This window comes from Etheostoma cragini, chromosome 9 (genome assembly GCF_013103735.1).
Source record: "Etheostoma cragini isolate CJK2018 chromosome 9, CSU_Ecrag_1.0, whole genome shotgun sequence".
Classification (NCBI taxonomy): domain Eukaryota; kingdom Metazoa; phylum Chordata; class Actinopteri; order Perciformes; family Percidae; genus Etheostoma; species Etheostoma cragini.
The window spans coordinates 5390358-5406797 of record NC_048415.1 but is presented as its reverse complement, the minus strand read 5'-3'; the positions used below and the strand labels follow the sequence as shown (position 1 = coordinate 5406797).

The 16440-nt window shown below is 38.2% G+C and overlaps 1 protein-coding gene across 2 annotated transcripts in view; it reads right to left on the bottom strand.

The window, feature by feature from the left end:
• Window positions 1-16440, bottom strand: part of LOC117950470 (glypican-5-like) — a 44810-nt gene that overhangs the window by 14759 nt on the left and 13611 nt on the right. For both annotated transcript variants that reach the window (XM_034881561.1, XM_034881563.1), the window contains exons 8-9: window positions 9981-10101; window positions 4116-4260 (exon numbers count right to left, since the gene is read on the bottom strand). In XM_034881561.1, the coding sequence (XP_034737452.1) occupies window positions 4116-4260; window positions 9981-10101 (266 nt within the window). The remainder of the gene's footprint in view (window positions 1-4115; window positions 4261-9980; window positions 10102-16440) is intronic.

The following is a 16440-nucleotide window of genomic DNA, read 5'->3' as shown; positions in this document are numbered from 1 at the left end:
TGAGCATAAGTACGTAGGATTGCAGAGCCAGCCAATAATTAACCAGCTTACTGACGTATTTTTCTTGAAGTCTCAGCAAGGAGAAATAAAAAAAGATGCAACACAGACAGACTGGAGTCAATCACTACAGAAATAAGCCATTCATAAATCATTATTTAGCTATGTTTTGTTTAATCTGATTGTTTCTTCTTGGCCTGGTACCAGTTCCGCAGCCCGAAGGTCGGGAACCACTGACCTAGAGTTCAGCATCATAACATGCTACACTCGTGCTTTGTGTACAGTACGATTACACACTCATGATTCCACTACTGACGAGGACTGAGCAGTGACAATTAGTGTGCCAATGACCTTTGACCCTATTACATTCTGCCCTCAGGGAGATAGACCCCACCTCCCAATGACATCACCAGGGTTCACAAGGGTAAAATGAACTTCAATGATGTGTAACAAGGTGATGATGGAGAAAACTGAGCCCCAGTTTCGTAAATTATGACAATGAATCCTATGAAGCAAGAACGCCTCCATCAAAAAAAGTCTATTCTGTTCTATTCCAGCACATCTCACATTCTATACAGCAGAAATTACAGAAAACACCACCAACAAACCCTGTTATGATGTTATTAGTTTATGCTGACAATAATTTGCCTGGGTCATCACCAATATGACCATGGAAAGTTCCGTCACCATAAAAGTGTCCGGTGTCTTCTTGTATGTTGACCAGTTAATCAACACGTGTTTTTCCAGCTAAAGATAGACATGTGTGACAATGACAGTGAAGCTTTCCATAGTGTGTAGCTGCAATGTGGGAGCCGACTCTGAGGAGTGTTTTTCTTTCTGACAGCTGGTTGGACATGACATTGATATTTGACAAAATACTGTTTGAAAATACTGTCTCTTTAATCCTATTATGTGGAACATAGACTAGTTTGAGAGAAGGTTGCAGCATTGATAATGAAAACACTCACTGCCATAGTACAATGCTGTTGGTCAATTAACATAACATATGTCTGTTATGTGTTTTCGTCTGTGCTCAAATGAACAGGAAAACGGAGTTGGTGTAGGTGTAACCCCCACTGTTTGGGCGGACCTCCAGTGGATAAACGTCCCCCATTGATGCAGTGATTTGGAAGTGTTTATTTCTCGCAAAGTTAACAACAGTAAAAAAAAACATAAAAAAACTGGGAATCCCAAACGAAAACATAACCTCCTCAGTGGAGGTAAAAAAATACAAACTATTCATGAAAAAAACAAAAATAAACAAAAACAGTTGTATCAAGAAATAATTAACAATTGTCTAAATATGTAAATGCAGTGAATTGAGAACGTTTACACACCCGTCCTGAAGTTGATTAAAAAGAAGAATTAAAAAAATCATCTTTTGGAAATTGATCTTAATGCCTTGATTCAAAAAAGTTAGAAAAATCCAACCTTTTAAGGACACCAATTTTCCTTGTGAATGAACAATGTATTAAATAAATAAATGTTCTTTCTTAAAATACAAGGGGCATAAGTATACACACTCCTATGTTAAATTCCCATAGAGGCAGGCACATTTTTATTATTAAAGTACCCTTGGCCTTTGGAATTAAACTAGCCCCACATCATCACATACCCTTCACCATACATAGAAACAGGCATGGGGAACTTTCCATAAGATTGTCTCTCAATGCAAATCAAACCAGCTATTAAGCTAACTGAAATAAAACCATGCCAATTTTCTTATTCCTCTTTTTAATCAACTTTTGCATGGGTGTGTAAACTTTCTCAAGCCACTGTATATTGAAAATTGTACAGACTTTTTTAAGGAATCTATCTGTTACATATGACCTCAGTATTTCTAAAATTCTGGTTACACCCTGGTCACATATTTGTTCATGCCATTCAGAATTACTGGCAATCAAATCTGTTGACAAACTCATGTTGTTTGTAATTTGTATTTCACTTTTTCATTTAGATTATTGCTATACAAAGATTTATATAGAGTGTTTAGATTTAAAAAGAAATACTTAAACAAAGTACCCATAACCTACTTACTGTAGGTGCTTATAGGTTGCTAACTAAAATCTGTTTTATATTTAACAAGCCTCTACAATGCACCAGTCTTTTGAGTACTACTACTACTTCAGAACTCAAAAACAGACTTCTCGCATTGAAAAGAGTGGTACGATTTATGTAAGACATCCCTTTGTTTCTTTTGATAAATCTCCCCGTTACCACACAGTAAGACTACAGAGAACACTGGTCACCAAAATGTTATTCAGGTCAAAAACAGAACACAATAAATCTCAACATAGAGCAACATTTTCTAATCAACAATTTGAATCTGACTATAAATCAAGAAACCTATGTGTGTGTATGTATGAGTGTGTGTCTCCCGCATACGCAGGACAACAGCGGGGGCGGGGAGTTGTCTGGCTTGGCAAGACCCTCCTCCTAAGCGTACCTATCAAGGGTCTTACTACTCCACATAGCATTCAGGGATGGGAGGAAAACGTGCTCTGGTTCAATGGCATTTCTTTAAACCAATCAGAATCATCATGGGTGGTGCTAAACTCTGCACAGAGCCACTGCAAAAGAGTTGTGCGAGTGAAAACTCAGATTTGACAGATAGTTTAGCTAGCTGTCTCAATTTACCATGCAGAGATCTGAGGAGCAGTCAACAACAGTCCTCATTAATCTACCAAATTTAAAATTCCAACACAAAGAAAGCAGAAAGAAATGAAATATACATACATCTGACTCCGCTACAATCAATGTATGTAAATGGCTGAAGGAGAGGAAAATTGTTAAGTGCTTTGTCTGGAAAGGAAAGAAGGGGCTATATAAATGCAGTTCATTTACCATTTACCATCGGATGAATTGATTCTCGAGAATGCTTTGATTGGGCATGCTACCCAACAACGCTGCAAGCAGCATTACTGGGAACCAAGCGTTTTATAACTACATTTTGTGTCACATGTTTGTGGAATTTACACAACTAAGTTGTGAAAATAAGAATACTGGGAAACAAGCCATCAGTCCTTTCCGAACAGACCCGCACTGCAAACGAGCACCCCACTAGTTACAGCTAATTTTAACTACATTAACTCTATATGATTGCCTCAATGCACCAAAGGGTCCCCAGACCTCCCTGTGACACACCCATGTATTATGTATAAGGATGAGCTCAGTGAATATGTCAAAAGATAAATTAATAATTACAGTTCATTTTTTCATTTTTGGGATGATCTGGATGTTGGTGCATTCATTATCCCGGCCGAGAGAGAAATAAACAGCTGAGACCAGCACAAAGAGAGATGGAAAAAGAGAGCGAGGAAACAAGAGAGAGAGAGAGAGAGAGAGAGAGAGAGAGAGAGAGAGAGAGAGAGAGAGAGAGAGAGAGAGAGAGAGAGAGAGAGAGAGAGAGAGAGCAAAAGAAATAGAGGCCAGTTGAATCCATCTCTTAGTTCTATCCCTCCCTGTGGACATTTCCCTGCTGGCACACAATTTGTGGTGGAGGCTGCTGCATTTTAAAACCTCCACAATGGCAATTGAACGGTGTGTGTGTGCGCGTGCGTGCGTGCGTGTGTGCAGTCTTGTTGAACTATATTCGTGGGGTCCAAAAACCAGGAATTCAGTATACTTGTGGGGTCCTGACAGCTTTGTGGGGCCAAAATGATGGACCCACAAGTTTAAAGGGCTGTTTGAGGGTTGAGACTTGGTTTTAGGATTAGGATTAAAACTGGGTTATGGTTATGGTGAGGCCAAGGGTTATGGTTATCTTGTTGTGATGGTTAAGGTTAGGGTCAGGGGCTAGGGAATGCATTATGTCAATAACCGGTCCTCACAAAGATAGTGTCACAAACCTGTGTGTGTGTGTGTGTGTGTGTGTGTGTGTGTGTGTGTGTGTGTGTGTGTGTGTGTGTGTGTGTGTGTGTGTGAGAGAGTATATTTTCAGTCTATATGCTGATGTGCTATGTATTATTTGGAATCTTTATGTTTGCACAAGCAAAAGACAAGCTTGGAAGTGTGCATCAATTCATGTATTTATATGTGTGGCTGTATGTTTGCTAATGTTTGTTCCTCTATTTTTGCATATGTGTTTTTATGTCAGTCTGTGTGTGTTTATGACTCACCATTCTCCATACCAGAAGCTTCACAGCCATCTTCATCATCGCAGTCGTCTCCGCTTCCTCTCTCTGTCTGTGCGCTCCCTCCCTCTTCCTCTTCATCCACCTTTCCTCTGGTTTTGCTCACCCAGCCGAGGTCCACTAATACCTCCTAAATAAAACCCACATGCAATACAAATGTTCATAAACACTACAGTAAAAGTAGAGCAGGCCAGTAAGAAGATCACTTTAGTGTAATGTAGCCTTCAAACCCAGGAAAAGGCAACCCCTGTGTCAAATCACAATATCCAAAATTTAAAGCGATTTCTAGTCCCATATATTGATGTCAATATATTGCCCAGCCCTACACACAAGTGGTTCTATGGATGGCAATGTTGATCTGACTTCTCATCTAGCACCATCATCCGGTCAAAATGGCAATTTTTCCAATATTTTGATGTATGACTTAATACTTGCAAACGACGTTTTCATAAGCCTCAGCTGAATTTTGTGTTTAGTGCTAGTTGACAAATGTTAACGTGCTTGAAGGCTTAGCTGAGATTGTAATTATACCTGTAAAACACCTACATGTCCCTGTGAACATGTTAGCATGCTGATGTGTCAAAGCAATTAGCCTCCCAGAGCTGCTAGTGTGGTTGTAAACTCTGTGTGTGTGCTTTACATGTTTGGCATTTAGCTGACCTGAGAATGAGATACAGTGAGTGCAAAGGAGAATAAGGTTCAACTTACAAATCCCAAACATTACAAACACCTACTCGTGATGAGGTCAAATGTCAGCAATGTAGCATGAACTAATAATTTTTATAGACTAAAGGGTAATTGAGGCCATGCTGTCTCTGCGTGAATCCATATTCTCTACTGCTCAGTTAAGTCACAGCATGGGTACTGTAGCATGTTACATAATTGGGATGCCGGAAGGAAAACTCACGTCTCCTAAAGCTCCGCTAATCAGGGATTGAAGAAATTATCAAAACCCTCCATTTCGTGGACTTTTAAATTCAAATATAGGCATTGTGGATTAGTTTCAATAACTTGTTGTAGAATTTGAATAAATCATGAAGGACGGAAACTTTTTGGCCAAGTCAGAAACCCTGAAACACCAAAATGGGAGTTATTAGGTTTTTACACAGATACAGGAACATATTGGTTCACAGCATGATGAATGTGTATAGTAGGGAGTCAAGGTGGGTAATATATAAATTCCAGCCGGGTGCAGAGACAGAGATAAGGCAAAAAGCCACTGGTTTTAATAAGGAAAAAGATATATTGTACTGACATCTCATTCTATTTTATTCTAGATAACATTTTTATAAATGCAGCAGTGCCACCAAGATTGTAACATCTATCATATCATGATTCATGGTACCTTACGGTGGTAAAATTGTTCTGGCAAATCAAATACTACAAAGGCTGAGAGTCAACTCTCCTGGATTTTATAATTACCAACTTTAGACCTTCATTGTCATTTAAAGTAAGAGCAGGTATGACAACACTGCCAATGCTTCTGAGTTGCTAGACAGCAAAATCAATTATCCTTCCCAATATTTAAACATGGCTTAACTCTGCCTTGTAAAAATATTTTCCTTTAACACATGAACATATTGTACAGTATAAGCTATTGCTATACAGTATATTGTGGTGCACAATGTGATGCACACTGATCAGGCAAACAGTAAACATTCACAGTGCAGCAGTAGACCCACACATAATTATAATACACTGCACATGTGATTGACTGGAAAAAAGACAAGCACGGACATGAAGTATAATATATAATGTAAACAGACAAGATTTACAGTATGTGCTTAACAAACAGGGCTATAATCTTCCTTTATTATATGTGCAATGTTTATATATATATATATATACATTCATATTTTGAATAAATGACCAAAAGTCCAAAATATATCACTTATTGGTATTTTTTAACAGTTCAAAAATGGCAATGATTAACGTTGTCTACCTATGTTCTAGGTTGAGTTTCCCTGCTGGATGGATGCAGGTTGGACACATAAGGTGGGGCATCTAGCCTCCACTGTAACGTAGGTTTAGGGAAACCCTTAGAAACAGGGGGGAACCAAGATAATTATATGACAGCATGTCCAAAAGGGACATGGAGACTCCGTGCAGTGATTCACCATCATGTCATCAGTATCAACTATGCCATTTTGTTGATCTCTTCTTCTGTTCTCTCGCTTCTTGCCACTTTGGGCATTATTAGTGGGGTAATTAAGAGATACACATTGGTTCCAATAGCCCCTGCACTAAGCCATTTAGCTAACTTGCCCAATGTTCGACCAAGGTAAAAAAGCTTCTGGGGGGAGACTTTGGCTCGAGGTCATGGTGCAAAGGACCCTAGGGTGAAATTACACTTAACCACCCCTTTAATGTAACTGATCTTTTGTCAAATTATGGTATTAGCACCATATGCATACACAAAGCTGAAATACAAATCTGAAAGGTAACTGTGTCATTAAATTAAATCACTTTGTTACAGAAAAACAACCGTACAGTTTTCTTAATTGGCTTCCTGGAGTCTAGCTGTCACACTGACGTTGGAGATATAAGAGATATAAGAGTGTTATCTGTCTTCTTATGCTTAACAAGAAACTGAATAAGCATATTTCCTTATATGTCAACTATTCCTTTAAACAAAGCAAATATCAATTGTAGCGCTGATGAAACAGGAATGCTCTCCTGAACAAAGTTAAGCAGGCTACCTGTATTCAAGCGACACTCTAGAAATGGTGAGACAGGGGCCCTTTTAATATGCAGGGGCAGCCCTCACAGGGTTGATTAAGCTCATCCTGGTTGGCTAAGCATGTACATACACGTTTTTATTGCACGGATAGGCCACTAGCTACACTAATATAATCCCATTAGAGGGCAAAGCCTGCGTAAAACACAACCCACTGATGCAAAAGTCTAATTAACACAACACAAAATTGGGACCGTGAAAGATAAGAAGAGACTGAGGGAACGACAGACAGAAATGCAGCCCTCTTAAACACTGACACAATTAAAATTCCAAAGATGCTTCTTTGTCTTGTTTCATATTTTGTTCCTCCTCTAATCCTATATGTGCAAGTGTCTAAATGGTCAACATGACAGGCATGAAAAGTCATTGGAAAAGCATTTATGTTATAAAATGGTGTATATTAATGTGTGCACCTCAGATATATGGCTTCCTCCACGTACAAAAGCACAGCCAGCTGAAAGAAGCACAGCCTCTGCCATGGATTTCCAAAGTTGACTCTAAACTTGTTTGCCAAATGTATCAAAAAGATGGAAAGGATGCACACAATTTGTAACTGAAAATAGTTTGCAATGCAGATGAGCTGTGTTATATCTGACTTGTAACCTGTTACCATTACCATCACCAATTCAGCGGGATGCTTTACAACATTGATCTCACTTTTCCTATCCTCATTGCTTGTGTGTGTGTGTGTGTGTGTGTGTGCAAGCGCGTGCGTGCATGTGTCTGTGTGTTTTGGTGAATGTTAAAAGATTCAGAGAAGCTTTAATAGTCTTTAAATGAAAGAACAGGACATGTATGGGTTACATAGAATTAATGGCCCTGAGAAAGCAAATCTCATACATAAGTGATTGCATGGTGCATGTGTAGTTTGTGTGTATGGCAGGGAAGGAATGCTGACTTAACATTTCCTCCATGTAAATGCAGCATGATTAATGGATTCACCACCAAAATTAGATGGAGCACAGAAAGAGCCTCAACAGCAACAACATTAAAATAAACCATAGCATGTGCCATCCCCATGGTTTTACCATTTTGATTCCAAAACCACCAACACTTTTAAAAGAGTTTCTCAGATTCCTCTTGACAAACTACAATTTTCACTCTCGACCTTACAGTAAAACCCTCAGAGAGTCAGCGTTGAAAGATCTTGCTGCACCACCAAAACATATCATGAGTATACCTGAATCATTTCAAATTGATTTCTTGATCCAACAAGCATGTACTTTACAGATGAGTCTATTGAAATTCTGTAGTTCTGTTAGTTACACAAATCCTATTAACCTAAACCAATGATGAAATGATCTTTCTTCCTGTGTATCCAAAGCTTGACGCAGCTTAGTCCACTGTGCCGAAGAGTGTGTTCCAAAAAACAAACAAAAAAACAAATACTGCTGCCATATATCTTTGCTAGCACAGCAAATATTGTTGCTGAAAATAGTCCCCAACCAATTCTGTTTGACCTGTTGCCTTTTAAACCAAAAAAATATATACATCCATGACCCGTCAGTACCACAGACTGGCTTGGAATGTCGGAACATTTAAAGATAAAGATTTTTGATCTTATCAAGGAATTTGCAAACAATTACCAAAATACAGAATTGCCAGCCATGTCCATAAATGGCTATCATACCATACGTTTTATTGTTGAATTCTTTGCTTGTTTGCCGGGTCCTCCTCTCAGTTCGTCTTTACTTGTCTGCCCTTGTCTGTCTGTCAGCCTGTCTGACTGTCACAACAGGGACCCAAAAACCGCCACATGGTCCTCATAATTAATAAAGAATCATCATTATAGATAACCTTGATGTTCCATTTTATGGAGTCATATTCCCATGATTTTATGAATCATTCATGCAAATCATAACACCATATTACCATGCTGTTCAGAGTTTTGAAAAGGCTGCATAAATCCAGTTTAATTGTTGAATTAATGCATGTATTATTGCATGATACTATCTACATCTGTTCAGAGCGCTGACATTAAAGTTTATTGGACTAAGCAGCAGTTCACACATGAGGTGATCATGAATGATTGAGAGCCGGATGAGGATGAGAACACATCACAAACACACACACAGGCAGCATGTGGCCCAATGGTTGGCGCTGTGACCTCACCGCAAGAAGGTTATGGGTTTGAATCCGGACCTTTCAGTGTGGGGTTTGCATGTTCATCACATCAGAAACACCAAGAGGCTGTACCTAATATTTCACTACAAGAATTCTGTCCATTAGGGCAGTGACTACAGAAGATATTAATAGTTATGTAAAGAGTTATAACATCACCTTCAGATCCTCTTGTAAGATTACTACTCCGACTTCATCTACATCAACACTTAAGTTCTCCAAAATACAGTTTTACAACAGAGGCCACTGCATAGTCTGTACAGTGGGATACATTAATATCCCAGCCCAATGCAAAATATGTGACAGTTTACGCTATTGTTGAATGGTTAAAGACAAAGAAAGAAATACACTGACTTTATTTAGTGGGCCATTGCTAGAAATCTCAATACATCAATGCCGAATATGTATATGCTGACATGCCTTCAACATTATAACGTTTGTTCATCCTGATGCAAAGTTGACATTTGGGCCTGATGATGACACTGCAAGAAAAAAAGCTAATGTGTCTAAAATGGAAAATGTCTCTGGGAGAGAATTTCATGACCATCTGCCCAGTAGATTTCCTTAGTGTAAGAAGACATTTTTCCTGGTAGTGGTGCTAGGAGAAAAGTCAGAGGGTCCCAAAAAAACAATAGGAGTCATCCTGTTAGCTATTCAGACAGGATGTTATATACACAGACACATTTATTCAAATGAATAAAGAATAACAAAATCATCATCATCTGGGGTCCACAAATCTATATATTAATGTTCTATCAAGATGACTTGCTCTGGATGATGTTGATGAAAAATGGACCGGCCAATCAATATTGCTATCTGTAGGTAATTAGTGTTGCAAAAAGCGAACTCCTGTGAACATAAACTTTGGAACGGCTTATCTCACTGAAAGAAAGTGAAATATTTACAAGGTTTGTCAATAATTTAAAATTGTAAGAATGATGAGTGCCAACATTAACCTCACCTCTTTTTCTTATTCATGGTTGAGTGTGTACCTGTGTTAGCTGCTCCAGCCTCTGTTTCGCCCCCTTCAGCACAGGATCTGTATTACGGACAGTCATCTCTGGGTTCTCCTTCTGGGCTTTTAAACCGCTGCCAACCACAAGACCTGCATAACTAAAGAAAGAAACAAGAAGAGATCGACATTAAGTACTTTCTGTCCCAGTACTGTGTGTGTGTGTGTGTGTGTGTGTGTTTGTGTGTTGCTCTCATGCCCCAGTTTTCCCACAGTCACAATACTATTGTGTTTAGTCAAGATGTAGTGATTCACTTCATGTGCTGACACACACACACACACACACACACACACACACACACACACACACACACACACACACACACACACACACACACACACACACACACACACACACACACACACACACACACACACACACACCTGGCAAATGAAACATACTTTTATTCAAGCAGAGGAGTCATTTGAGACGTTCAGCTATGGGGACATAAGTCTATCTTCTGCCAGACTGATTTTAATCTTAATCACCTTGTTGAAGTCATGGAGATCTTATTAAGAACAGGCTGTAAAATGATTCAATCAACTCCATAAAATGTATCATTTGCCTGCTAGTACTTCTTGTCTTTTACTGAGTACAATTCCAAACGCAGTATTTGTTAATTTACTTATACTTACTTTTAGGTAGTATTTTTTAGTAAATTGGTATTTATACATTAATTTTAGTGATGGATTTGAATGGCTACTAGACTCCAAGCACCATTTACAAAGTGCGTTTATTTTGCTAACATAAGAGCAGAGGTTTTAACGTGTACATGGGAACGATACAGATCTTTTAAGCTAAATGTAATTTGGCCTCCTACCAGCTGTGAATAATGGTTGTTCACTGGTTTCTGGCTTCTTTTCACTGCTTCTTCTGGATGATTTGTCTGAATAGCTATTTTTTCTGCAGCTACATAACATACTGAACTAATTTAAATGACATAGTGGGTAGAGTGGCCTGAATGTGGCAAATGAACATCATCACAGAGTTTGATTCTTGGGCATCTTGCACATTGATGTTTCTGTCTGTGGTTGGCTATAAGTGAGTATCACATCATTTTGTTAGTGTGGGGGGTTGCAGTGGGTGGATCAAAAGGAAGATGAAGTGAGAGAAAAGAAAATGAGTCATATGATTCCAAGTCTCCACGTTCCAAACCAGCTCTGCTAGCTAATACAATCAGCAACCAACTCAGTAACCGCTGAGTCCACACCCTCGAAAACACACTCTGGCTATGGCAACAAAAGGAAAGGGTTGTGGGAACCTGGGAGCAGATGAGACTGAACATCAAAAAAAACGTATACTTGACTAATGCCAAGAGATGGTGTAGTAGTAAAGACCCCAGCATCTGGAGCCATGCTAACCCTGCTGGTCTGGTATCCGATCTCATCCGAAAGTTTAGTCAGATGCATGAAGTCTCTAATTAACTTTTACAAATCGTTTTATTGTTACACAGATTGTGTTTTCAGACGTAGATTTTACATAACAAAAGGATTAAATACTGGTTACATTCTTATTCCAATCAAAGTGTTAAAGTCCACCTTAGTCTTTTTGTCACATTGGCAATCCATGAGAGAGTGAATGAACGGGACTCCAGATCCTCATGGGAAACTGAGGTCATTAGAGAGTCAAAAATAATAAGATGCAGTGGAAGATGGGGAAAAGGATATAGCACACAACTTCAACAGATATGGCAATAAATGAAAATAAATTAAACATTATGCTGACATGTTCAACATGTTAAGTTGCCAAGAGTGTGTGTGGGAAAAACAGAATTGCAACCAGTTTTGCTCTTATGTTTCCTGATGAGATGCATTTTACAGTTTCTGCTGGGAAAAGCAAAGTAAAATACTGGCGAGAAACTGCATTGTAAATGATTTAACATAATGGCTAGAAGAAAAGAGCAATTGATGAAGGTCTGTTTGACTGTAATGCTGTTTACATAAATTAGTGGGAGCTATTTTTCAGTAGTGCAAATACTACTCACATTTTTTAAAGATGGATTAATAGTTTACACATGGGGCAAATGTTTTGATTTTTATACAGTAGTTCAGCATCAGATATGCAATGCTAGACAGATCAATGCATGATCAGTCGGTATTGTGCTTTGTACAACCATCAGCAATGGTGTAGCCTCAATGTAAAGCTTCAGCAGCTATGTGTGTATTGGCAAAACTATTCTATTCAAAATCTGAAATTTTCAACATGCAATAGCCAGCAATGAACCAACAACTGATGGAAATAATGATATATGAGCATAGTCTCCTTTTTGTCTAATATGTATAACTCATCCTGCAACAATAACTGTGCCAGTGGCCATCTATACATTTTCTTAACATGCTCCAGAAGAAGTAATCCAAACTGCAGCCATAAAAATCAACAAGCCTTATGAATATGGAAGTCTGCATTAATACGAAATTGGCTGGCTAACCCACTAATCTTATAACACCATTTTAAAAGGGCATATCTCATTGATCTCTTTTGTATTGCTGCAACAGAAACGAAAGCTACATTCCAAACACAAATCAGCATAGAAACTGCTTACATTGGTTACAAAGATGTCCAATGATTGTTATTAATATATATATATACGATATATATATATATATATACACATATACACACACACAGTATATATAATAAATAAATATTAAATATATGAATAAATTTAACATACAGCACAATATAATATACAGGACAATGGTCCTATTGTCTAAATTATTTACAGCTAACTTGACATGTAATGTGGCGCTAGGATTGACTCTAAGATCAGAATGACATAGAGTGCTCCAAGAGGAATAGATACAGTTATTAACTAGCAATTCCAGGATAAGTGGCTGGTAGGAAAACAATATTTATTAGGGTCACTGTAATCTCCACTGCAAAGGCAGAGGGACCACATGAGCCAATATCCATGACTATCTGAATATGCAACATGTAATGGAAAGGTAAATTATTAATGTTTTCCCCACGGGATGTCTAATATACAGCCTGACAGTAAAAAGCTAAAAGGGGAATTGGCAGAGTTGGGTGTATGCAACTATTTGTTATTTTCAGGGTGAGACATTCTTAAAACACTCCATCAGCAGCAACTAACCATCTGTTGACAGCATTCTCACTTAATGCTTAACAGCCATCAGATTTACTGAGGCTGAGGTGAAGAGAAGTTGGCTTTATTTGTATTAACTTGACTGTTTTCAGTATTATTAACTTCAATTAAAATGAGTAAGGTCAAGCACGATGTGTAAATCAGTGTCATTGATTGGACTTACATACATCCCATCTTTTTCCTCTTTTATCAGTTAGTAAAAATATATGACACATAAACATGAGTATGATGTGCAAAAGTTACTGAAGCTACAAAAAAACAATGTACTTTCAATTACCAATTGTAGCCTAATTACCATTTGCAGACGAATAAATCTGCTTTGTCAGTTTTGGTGATAAATCAAACCTCGTGGATTGTGCTTTGTGTTCAAGTAAAGAGGAATATATCAACAGCATCTTCACCTCTAAAGCATTTGCTGAATGTATTTGAAATCGGCAGTGCTGTGAATAAGCTATTGGCCATTTACAAGATCTGGATTCTCTGTCTCTTTGAGGAGATAAAATATTGCAGAAAGTGTGCTGTGTGTGACACATAGAGTGACATTTAATAAGATCTGGAGAACGACAGACATAACTCAACAGCAACATAATGACAAAGCTGCTCCGCTGTTGCCCTCAGTTACTGCAGGGTGGTTAACGGTAACGTTTAGAGCAACTGTGTCATGCATGGAAACACACACACCCACCCAAGCCCACACACACACACACACACACACACACACACACACACTAACACAGTGAAAATGTAATTACCTATGGCATAGTATTCTAATCTGAGACATTCTAAGAGAATAGTAATCTGATCTGAGAGAGGTGTGTAATTATAAGAGTCACAATCTCAATTTTAAATCAAGCTGCATTCCTGTGGAGTCATTTACATAGCTCTATTACACGCACACACACACACACACACACACACACACACACACACACACACACAGACACAGACACAGACACCTGAGGCTTATGCATGTACCTCTTGTACAAGAGATGGAAGCGATATATTGTGGTTAGGATTGATTTAGAAAAAAATCACTTAGTCTTATTTTCTATATCCTTCACATTCCTGTTCACCCCCTCCAGACAATTCTTTCTCTGCCTTCTTTTGACAGTATTTTATCATTCTGTAGAGCATCAATGGCTGATGTAAAACAGATTGTAAGGCTTTAAAAACACAAATATCAAATCAAAATCAATCAATCAAAACATCGGGTGTGGCAGTACTTCAGCGGTGGAAGCAGACTTAATGTCTTGTTACTTAGGATGGTAATAACATGCTTCCCTCTTCTGGAACAAAACAGCTATTACAAGTCTAACTATTGAAATAAATAGTTCAGTTTAATCAGTTTAAATTAGGGCTGCTCGATTATTGAAAAACTCATAATCACGATTATCTACCACAATTGCTCATTGATGACTTTTGGAAAGATGTTGCAACTACTGAATTTTAAAAACAGTGAAAAAGTTAAACATATTTTTTGTGATCAGCGCTATGGCTGCAAAACACAAACCTTACACTCTGAATATTGCAGCACAGTTAAAATACAAATTCTATCTCATAGCAGCATACTTGAACTATCTTGTTCCCCACTTGCCCTCCCCTGCTTGATTTAAATAAGAAACATTCAAAGAGGGGAAAAAGGCTGTTGGAAATTACCTAAAGATGGGGTAGCATTAAGAGAGAAAAGCTGGAAGATTCTCAGTACAGCCGTGACTTCAAATGCCTTTGTATGATCTAAATTTACTTTATTATTATGTAGAAGAACACATATATTGAGTTTTTATCAGTTAATTTGAAAGCTAATTTGTGTCTAATATGAAATAAAAACCACAAAAAATGGAGAACATGGTGATGTTTGAAAAATGTGCTTACTGTAAGAGTGGGGAATGTATTTGTTGTGTGTTGTAAATAGCCTAATGCCTTTTGATTTTGTATCATGTGTAACAGGATGGAATTATTTCTGTTAAGGATTTAGTTAACAAAATTAAAGCATTGTACCTGCCAAGTTGTGTAATTTTAATGGTTATTCTAATAACAGTTTTAACTGAATGTGTATCTCGTAATGACCCACTGTCACTTACGCTGTGCTCTACTCTCTAATCTGTGTAGGTGGATATTGGTGGACTGGCCAGGCGTAATTGGACAAGTCTGCTGCCGGTTGTGTCCAGCCATTGCGTCAGTTTATGTACAGCCTAGGGCCTTTGATTTGGGTTGGCAGCTGATAGAATTGTTTACTATTTGGTCTCCAAATTGTTCAAGTCACTCAAGGTTACTCACTGGTAGTTGTATTCTGAGACTTTGACTTAAAGTTGTTGAATATTGTAAATATTGTAAACCGATTGTATTTCTTTTTTTATATTCTAGTATTCTATTGTGGCAAGGCTTGACTTAGGGACATGTAAAGAAATGATGCCTGCTTACGCTGGACCCTTCTTTGCCTAAACAGGGGTCTGACCATGTTCATCCTCAGGCTAGTATCCGTGCAAGAGAGAAGAGAGCTATCAATCTGCTTTCCTCTTCTTTAGAACGCACTCTCAGACTTTCCCATCATTCTGTTTGTTTTGCCGCCGTTCTCTCTTTTTCTCACATTGCCACACTCTCACCAACACAGACATTTGTAAGTGAAGTGGGTCAGAGGGCGGAAGAGATGAACGGAGGTCTGAATAGAAGGATGGAGAGATGAATGGATGGCTGAATTAATGAATAAACGGGTGGATGGATAGATGCAAGAGAGAAGAAGATGTAAAGAGGTCAGAGAGGCTCAGACTGGCTGAAGTCCAACACAGGCTGAGTGTAACGCCTCTTCTGTTCCTCTAAATAAAACCCTAAAACACAGTTCACAGATACACACAATTTCTGATTATTTTACATGCAGTCTTGTTTATGTTCAGAAACCTCACCTTACTGACCTAAAGATAAAAGGGACTTCATACACTATTAAGGGTGTGAACATCTGCATAGCTTAAAGAAAAAATGACACACATTAGTGTACATCACAAAATGTATTACTGTAATGAGTGCTATTTATATATGATTAAATAGGAGGGGTCCCACTCAGTTTATCTTAAAATATCTGCAGAGGCAAAGAAATGGCCGAACCATTAAATATGAGGTTTACTGGCCTTCACTGAAGCACTGATGGTGACAAAGCAATAAAAAGTGTGTGTGTTTGTTTGTGTAGAATTTCCTTGCAAGACAACAAGGCCTGTTTCATATGGTTGATAGACCATTAACAGAAAAACATCTCCATCACAGCAATAGAGTAACTATGTGTGTTTGTGTGTGTGTGTGTGTGTGTGTGTGTGTGTGTGTGTGTGTGTGTGTGTGTGTGTG